We start from the raw sequence: 9,125 nt of genomic DNA, 5'->3' as shown, positions 1-9,125 counted from the left end.
AGGGGCGGGGTCGCGGCCGCGGGCGGTTAGCGCTCGGTCCGGCGCGTGGGGCAGGGGGCGCTCTCCCACACCCGGCGCACACGCACACGCCTGGCTCACACGCACGCGCGCACATTCACGCGCAGAGCGCTCCGCGGGAGAGAGACTGAGTGGGCGGCGGCGGACCGTGCCGGGCTGTATCCGGTTCTCTGGTCGAGGCCGGGGCCGTTTGTGACCCAGGCGGGGCGAGGAAGCCGGGCGGCGGGCGGGCGGGCCTGGGCCCCGACGGGGCGGGGCGGGACCATGTCTGCTGAGAGCTCCGTCCCCCCGCCCGAGGAGCCGGCCTCAGCGGCCGAGCTGGGCCTGCCCCCGCTGCGGGAGCGGGAGCCGGGGAGAACCGGAGCCGCAGTCCCTGGCGCCCGGGGGGAGCCGCCGCCGGCACCCAACGCCGTCGCCGCGCCCGCGCCCCTGGGCCACAGCGTGCCCCAGGCGGCCGTGGCCGTGAAGCCCCTCGGACTGCCCTTGGCCCACAAGCCTCCGGAGCCGGGGAGCCCCCCGGGGCCCGAAGACGATGAAGACGACGCTGACGGCGACGAGGGCGATGAGGACGACGGCGACGGAGCCGCCGCGAGGGAGCGGCCCCGGGCCCTGCCGCCCAAGGAGAACCCTTGGACCAAGAAGCCACCTCCGCCTCCGTCTGCGTTGTTGCCGCCGGCCGTGGTCGCCGCCGCGCCCGGCCCGGCCGCGGGCCAGACCCCGGCGGCCGCTGCCGCCGCGCCGCCGCAGCTGCTGCTGCTGGCCGAACCCACCGAGCCAGGTGCGTGTACGTGTGCAGGCGGGATGGGGGGGCTTTACACGCGGGACATCTGCCTCCCAGGGAAGGGCAAGGGACGGGGCCCGGCCTTTAAAGGGAAAGGTGATCCCGGGACCGAGTAGTTCTTGGTAGCGTAGGGTTCTTGGTCTCGGACTCCTTCCGATTGACTGGCTCGCTTTACGTTGCTGACCGGGCCCGGGTCGGCGGTGCACACGGGCGCAGAGTCGGGAGCTTTAACGTGCCCGTGATCCCACGTTTGGCTGAGCGGTTCTTTTCTTTTGACGCGTTTGTCCGTGGATGGCGATGAGAGTAGGATGACTAATTCTAAGTCGTTTTTGTCCTTTTATCTCATTGCAGCAAGTGGAGATTTTAAAATTGAAGTAGTTGCATCAAAATAAGAATCGGTGGAAAACTAAACATTTTGCTTCAAATTAAAAAACCCTTTCTTTCCTAATTGAAGGCATATTCAATTAGTTGGCTAATTTAGATGTTTTTACAAGTTGTGTTGAAGGATTGAGGAAAAGAATGGAATTTTATGTATCTGAAGAGATAGTATTTAACTGTATTTTTCTGTTGAAATCTTTCTAGAAGGAAATTCAGTCGTTTACTTTTCCTACAAACCTTGAAATTCACTTTGTACTGTCACATACTTGCAAAAAGCTTCCAGGGCCTCAGATACAGCATAGCTGTCATAGTTAACTCTTACCAAGGTTGTGCTTATGTGCAGATGAAGAACTCCATCTGAAAATTTTTTTATAAATCTTATTAAATTGATGGTCTTTCATTGACCTGTGGATTTTTTAGATTTAGTCTATGCTTGATATTTGTAATTGGAGTATCAAGAAGGCAATGGATATAATTCTTTCATTATCTCTGAAGGTATTTTAAAAGTTTAACATATGGCCAATTTTTAGAAATTTTCCTTTAAGCATTCATATGATTCATAGATGATTTTAGGTAGATATTTCTAGGGAAATGTTTATTATCAACTCTTTTAAGTCCCAAATGGTTCCTGGACATTTCTTCTATGGCCTCAAAGCCCTATGAAAACCTTTTTTGGTTTTTAAAAAAATCCTTTAGCATTAGCTTAACTTGCAGCTTGTATCCTCAGTGTAACACTTTATCTTAGTTTTCTGTACAATTGCTTGACTTAATTAAAATAGCACTGGGTAAAGATTTGGCTCTTGTCTCAATAACTCGTGAACTTGGACAAACAACCTTGCTAGGTGGTCACTTATCATTTGTAAATAAAGGGATTTGTTCTTTATTACTTTGTTTCTTACGTTTTTTCACCCAGCAATCAAGGCTGCAACTGTATGTAACTCAGGTTTAGTTGACTTTCCCTTTAACTTTAGTTTGACTTTTAGTTGACTTGATCAGTCTATTAACAAATAAGAGGGAATGGAGTTGATATTCAGATATTGACTGAAAATTTCCTTCAACCTCCAGAAATGGCAGAAGTGAACCCAAGCATTGCAGCAGTTGATGTAGTAGATTGAAAACATGATAGTTTTATTAATGAAGGGATCTCTACTCACTGCCTACTTTGTTGGGAGAGTAAGGAATTGTTTCTTTGTATTTGCATTCCTGACAACTACTACTGTGTGTGGCTTATTGGTAGGGCTTATTTATACATTTAGATTGACTACAAGTATGTTTTAGAAAGTATATTTTTGGCCACACTGTGCCTTGGTAGATTTTGCCCTTTTTCCCCCCGTTTAGACCAGCCTGCTTTTAAAAAGTTCCCTAGTTTATTTTTTGTTTTTTTTTTTTGGAAGATTGTGACTCTGCCTAAGGAATGTCTTCTCCCCTTGTTAGGTGATTAGAGACTGAAACAGGCAATCTTATTAATAAAACTTCTGCAAGACCTGAAAAGCTACTCTTTGGATTTAGTCAAGTCCAAGCCCTCCCTATTCCTGGCCTACCTTCCTACGAGACTGTCTGAAATATGACTACTTGACTGCTGCTGATTCTCTGGCGATGAAGAGACCAGAACTTCAAATTCACTAGATAACTAGGGAGTATTAAAAAGAAATCTTTGAAAGATTTTTGGTGAGGTACCATCGTATACATGTAATTTGTGGTTGTGTTCTGCCTGGGCTCAGTAATATGTCATTTTGTTTGGTTGCAAAGTCCATGCTTGTTTAAAGCCAAACATGGTGGTTCTCTGTATGTAGAGGTCAATAGATGGATTGGAAAAGGTGTCCACGGTATTATATGAATCCTGAAGATAGATCTGCTTGCCACAAAACACATAGGATTTGGCGCTCTCACAAAAAGAAACCCTTACCATGAAACTGAGGAATGCTACTGCAGACAACTTCATTTTTTAAAACGTACCATTTCATTTATTTACTTTATACAGGGTAGGTTTGTAGTAATTGTTTTTAACTACAAAGTGTCGTGATTAACAATGGGCAACAGATGCATTTTGCTGCTTTTTCTTCCTTAGAATCCCTATCCCCTTACCAATGCAACCTTTTTCCTACCACCATACCCAACGGCTTTTCTCCTCTACATTGGTTGTGTTCATCAACTCCTTTGGTATCAACCTGCATTTCTATGAGGCTGGCTTCCATTTCTATATATACAGCCCTACTCTGCTGAACTCCAATATCACATCACCAACTGGACAGGTTCCATCTGACTATCTCAGGTATCTCAAATATGATATGTTCAAATCTGAGCTTGTCTTTATCTTCCAAACTTTTCCCTTTTTCTAATGTTCCTTTTTCTGACATTTCCTATTTCACCACCATCTTTACAGTAATCCAGCTTTGCAACTGGGGAACCAGCCTCAATTCTTTCTTTTTGCCTCTCATATCCAATCAGTTGCCAGGTCTTGTGGATGATTCTTCCATAAGGGCTCATATCCTTCTATCTGCATGACCACCATTCTAACCACCCTTGCTGTGGAAGTATTTTAATAGCTTCCTGATTGTCCTCAAGTTTCCCTCTCCAGTTTGTTCTCCACTGCTGTCAAACTGATATTTCAAAAACACAGATTTGACTGTGCAAGAAGTTCCAGTGAATCCCTGTTTCCTCTAAAATAACACTCTTTTGTCTTTTAAAGCCAGCTGTTTGTGACCTACCTTTCTAAGGTATTTCCTTATTAGTCTTCTTTAAACCATTTTTTATTTCAGGTCAGCTTGCTTATTCTTTTCCTTAGACATATTCCATCTGTTAGGCTCTGTAACTTTCTTAAAAACTCTTTAGTGCTATCTCCTGTTGTTCTTGTCGAACTCTTTGTGACCTTTTTGGGATTTTCCTGACAAACTGGAGCAGTTGGCAATTTTCTCCTTATTTTACAGATGAGGAAACTGAGGCAAACAGTGCCTGAGGCTTGAGTTGAAGATATGTTTTGTTGTTGTTGTTGTTTTTTTTTTTTTTTGACTCCAGACATAGCACTCTATCCACTGAGCCACCTAGCCATCCTTTATACTACCTCCTACAGGAAGTTTATGATCCCATTTGGCTAATACCCATCTTCTCCAACCAAAATAACTTTGTAGTCAATCAAGATATTTCTTAAGATCTCCTAAGCCCTGAAGATAAAAAGAAAAATAGAATTCCTGCTCTCAAGGAGTTTACTATCTACTAGGGAAGACTGAGGTCGTCTTAGAGTTGAGGGATAAGGCAGTAGTGGGCATTTGGAGAGGGGATGGGAAAGGAGGATATAGTGGGGTGAGTATTAGCTGAAGCTTTGAAAAGAGCATCTAATGGTAAGGAGAGAAGGTGACTAAAGAAGAGGCATCTCCTTTCCAGAAAGTTCTTGGGATAGGAGGTGTGGAGTCTTTGGTGAATAGACTAACACTCCATTCACAATGGCAGCTGATTTGATCTTGATTCTTGGTTCCAGAATTGGAGTGGGGCCTGATCTGACTGTGGGAGCTGGAGTGGAGGGCTTGAAGGATGAGTAGGGGGCTTACCTGAAATTGGAGTATTGGGCCCCAGAATTGGTTAATAACAAATGATTATCGAATTGAATCAAACCCTGTCATTGGTTCTCTTGCCTGGGTGTGGGGGATGAGCCCATGCTTTTCTTTCCTTAAATGGCTGTTTCTAACTCAGTTCTTGACTCATCCTCAAAATTGACATTTCCTTTTACCTTTGACCTCTTCCTTTTTCCTTTTCCATACTCCAATTTGAGGATTTGATTTCAAATAGAGGAAACTTGTTACTATTTGGTAGAAGGCTCCAATTTAAAGTGACAAATTGAAATTGGATACATTACTGAGACAATTGTTAGTATAACAGACTTTACCTTTGTGACAAAGAGCTTGAATAAAGGCTGTGGGTCAGTCAACCTGGTCACAATCTTATAATGAATACGATGGGGCCTTTCTGGGTTGTTTGGCTTTTTAGTTTTGTGAAAAATTAGGCATTTTCTCCCTCACATTGTCTATCCTTTATAACTTCTAAATTACTCTTTTCCTTTTAAATTTGAGTACCTCATAGATAAATCTATGTAGAGTTTAAAACTCAAGCATAACTTTTTTGGGGGAAATTAAGATATCAGATAATATAGAAATTTGTTATTCCTTATTCTGGGAGTTGAAAATCAGTTTTAATATAGGCTGTTAATACAGGCTGACCCTACATATAGACTTTTAAAAAAAAATTTGTGTAGTATTGTAAGAGTAAACAAATCTATGGTGATAGTGTTGAATTCTGTCTAAGTAAAATTTGGAGGTTTTGCAAGGGCAGAGTTGTCAAACTTGAGTTAAAATGTAATTTTTTTTCCCCCTGAGGTAATTGCAGTTAACAGCTAGGAAGTGTTATGTGTCTGAGGCCAAATTTGAACTCAGATCCTCCTAACTTCAGGGCTGGTGCTCTATCCATTGTGCCACCTAGCTGTCCAAAATGTAATTGTTCAACAAAGAAAATAAATTTTTTTTTTTTGTACAGTATTGATAGTGTTAATTTGTGGTTTTCTATGTCAGTATTTGGGTTTCAGAGTTTGGTTTCTATTTGAGTTTGACACGATTTATTTTGTCTAATTTGTGTCTGTATTCAATGTCTAGAACAGGGGTCCTTAAACTTTTTAAAAAGGGGGCCAGTTCACTGTCCCTCAGACTGTTGGAGGGCTGCACTATAGTAAAAACAAAAACACTGTTTTGTGGGCCTATAGTAAAGAAACTTCCTAGCCCTGGGTGAGGGGGATAAACGTCCTCAGCTGCTGCATCTGGCCCATGGCTGTAGTTTGAGGACCCTTGGTCTAGAATGTTAACATGAGTAGATGGATGTGTTCAGTGGATGAACTATTTTGTATGTCTCCTTAACTCTTAGGCTTAAATGAAAAGAATCGCTAAAAATATGGATTTTCAGTGACTTTTTCATGATTTCCTTAAGATTTTGACTAGTAAATTAAAATTTTGCACAAGTTTTAAGCACCTGTTTGATTTAATTCACTTAAATGTGACAATATGTGTGTTCCAGGTATTGGTTTAAGCATTAGGAATGCAACCCTTACTACCCTCCAAATAGTCCTCTATCCTTGAGGAACTCATACTTTATTTGGAAGAAATATGTATAGAGAGAAGTGAATATAAAATATATACAGAGGAGTTTGGGGCTAGTGGAAAAGGTAGTTTGGGGAGGACCAAGAAAGTCGTCTTCTAGTCAATAGCCACTATTAAGCTTTTATGGTGTCCACAGCACTGTTAAGTACCAGGGATACAGATCTTTCCCTCAAGGACATAGCAGTGTAATGGGGTCATGTCAAGACTACACAGAAACAATATGTACAGGATAAATTGGGTGGATTTAGACGGAAGGCATTGAGATTAAGAACTGGAGTTTTATGAAATTTGAATGATGCCAGGGAAGCGGGGAAGAGAGGAGGGAGAGCATTCCAGGTAGAGCCATTGAAAACTCTTCAGACTTGGCAGTTTGGACATGAATTGTCCAGTGGAAGAAACAGCCAAGAGAGATCACTGGATCATATATAATGAATGGGTAGGGAGGAAAGTGTAAGAAAGAGCGCAGTTTTGAAGAACTTAGTAAGATTTTATGTTGGATCCTCAGAGGATCAGGGAGGCTCAAGAAGGTGAAAGAACAGGGAGGTGATATGGTAAGAAAGACTTGAGATTCAGGAAAATCAGCTTGACAATTGAATGGCTGGGAGACCCCACTAACAGGCTAATGTTCAGGTATCAGATGAAGTGTTTAACCCGGGTGGCTTGTGGCAGTATCAGAAGAGAATGGGATTTAGATAAGTTAAAAATAGAATAATTTGGTAGTTTATTGGAAATGGGGAGTGAAGGAGCAAGCATTTAAAGATGACACTTAGGTTGGGAGCTTGAAAGGTTAGGGAGGATAGAATGGGTTCTTTGATAATTATAAGACCAGTAGGATTTACGGGAAGGATGAATTCACTTTGAAACATGTTGAAATTAAGATGTCTACAAGACATCCAATTTGAAATGTCTAGACTTGAGGTCTTGACAAATAGATTTGAGAATCATCTGATCAGAGATGGTAGTTGAATCCATGGAAGCTGATAGGGTCACCAAGTGAAGTGTATATGGAGAAAAGAAGAGAGCCCAAGGTAAAGTTTTGGGGGACCCCTGGCTTTAAGACGTGGGACTTGGATGAAGATAAAGATGACCATATAGACTATGCTATGTGTGCTATGACTTGAAAGGAGGTTGCTAGTTAGCCTACAGACTGTATTAGACATCCCTTTCCTGAGATAGGATATGGATTACTGTGCCTGGGCAGGCGTAAGTAAGCTACTTTGGCTGAAAGAGATGAACTGACTAATGTGAAATTATTCTGGGAAAACAAGGTTAAAGCCTGACTTTTTTTTTTTTTTTTTTTTTTTGAAGTGTCAGCATACAAAATTTACTTTTTATAAAATCCCTTCTAGACTTTAGCTAGTTGAATCATTAGCATTGACAACTGGTTCTCCCACTTCCTTGATTGTACCTCTTAATTTTTGAGGTCAGATTTTATAAAGCTTTAAATGTTTGTATTTTATTCCCCAACTTTATTTCAAACTTTTTGCTTCAGAAAACCTATACTAAGCTCTTGCTACATAAAATTTGATTTTATGTATTACTAATATAACAACTGTTTAAATGAATTAAGTATAATTTTTGGAAGAAAGTTTACTGAAATGTTTTTGCATATCCTTTTGATGCATTTTTCTCTTTCAAATAATTAAATTTGAAAATAAAGAACTTGAATACTTAAGTTGATTATAAGAACATAATTTCCTGTTGATTATCTCTCAGTGAAGTGTCATCAGACACAACCACCTAATATTTGTTTTTTTAACTTATGTTTTTTTTTCAAATTACAAGTGAAGATTATCTTTATTATTGTTTTTGTTATTAAGGAAGTTCTCTAAAAAATTAGTATGTGAGGTTCAAAGGAGTAAGTCGATTTAGAGTTTTGGTTTAGAAAGCTTAGGGGGAAAAAAGGTCAAACAGTAGATTTGTGATGAATCTTTTTGGGATGGGGAGAACCCATGCTTGTCTTAAAGCATTATTTTCAGTTCAAAATTCTCTTCTTACTCCATTGAGAAAGCAAAAAATATGATACTCATCATGCATATGCAAAAATATTTCCAGTTTAGCCTTATGGGGGGGGAGGGGAAGAGATAGGAAAAGTGGAAAACTTTTATTTGGCACTCAGGATTAATCAGAAGTGTGAATCTTGAAGCAAATTAGTTTTTCTTTATCATATTGCCTTGAATTTTGGAGTCTGGGTTAAGAAAACCCTTTTATAGATGTTGGAAGAAGCTTGGCTTATAGAAGTTTGAAAAACATCAGAGCTAAGGTTAGTGGACTTCTGAACTAAAAGATCAGCAGGAGTCCACAATGTCATCTGGCAGCCAAGAAAACTGTCAGTTTAGGTTTAGGTTGCTTTAAGAGAGGAAGAGGTTTAAGTCCACAGTTGGAATTTTGTGTTCAATTCTAATTGCTACATTTTAGAAACAGTAGTATTGAGAAATCGGAGCATCCTGAGAACCAGAATGTCTTTAAGTTTATGACAAAGGAGAATTCTGGAGAAGAGAACAACTTGTGGGGCATGATAACTGCTTTCAATATTTCAAAGATTGTCTTGTGAACAGAAAACATTACTCTTGCTGTGGTCTAGCAAGCCTCAGAAAGCAAAGTTAGGAGTGATAAGTAGAAATTGTATAGGCAAATTTGGGTTCAAAGTAAGCAGTTCTATCATTCTTAGAAGTTAAGCTGCCTTTGGAGCTTAAGTTTTCAGTCCTGCTACACAGTAGAGAGTACTTTGATCACAGGCACTTCTTATGATTGCTTGTTATCTGTTAGGGAAAGGATTCAATCTTGTTTTAGGTTTGACTAGGGAATTG

General features: G+C 41.0%; 1 protein-coding gene across 6 annotated transcripts in view; it reads left to right on the top strand.

Annotated features, from left to right (window-relative positions):
• Positions 1-209: 209 nt before the first annotated feature.
• Positions 210-9,125, top strand: part of LARP1B (La ribonucleoprotein 1B) — a 95,701-nt gene continuing 86,785 nt past the window's right edge. For 2 of the 6 annotated variants that reach the window (XR_004230266.1, XM_031942671.1), the window contains exon 1: positions 210-796. Coding sequence is in view for 5 of the 6 variants with exons in the window: in XM_031942671.1 (XP_031798531.1) it covers positions 283-796 (514 nt within the window). In the remaining variant the exon portion in view is untranslated. The remainder of the gene's footprint in view (positions 797-9,125) is intronic. The other 4 variants (XM_031942668.1, XM_031942669.1, XM_031942670.1 and 1 more) reach the window with 3 other exon arrangements.

The sequence above is a fragment of the Sarcophilus harrisii genome, chromosome 6 (assembly GCF_902635505.1).
Source record: "Sarcophilus harrisii chromosome 6, mSarHar1.11, whole genome shotgun sequence".
Classification (NCBI taxonomy): domain Eukaryota; kingdom Metazoa; phylum Chordata; class Mammalia; order Dasyuromorphia; family Dasyuridae; genus Sarcophilus; species Sarcophilus harrisii.
The sequence above is the reverse complement of the archived record's forward strand: the minus strand, read 5'-3'. Positions and strand labels throughout refer to the sequence as shown.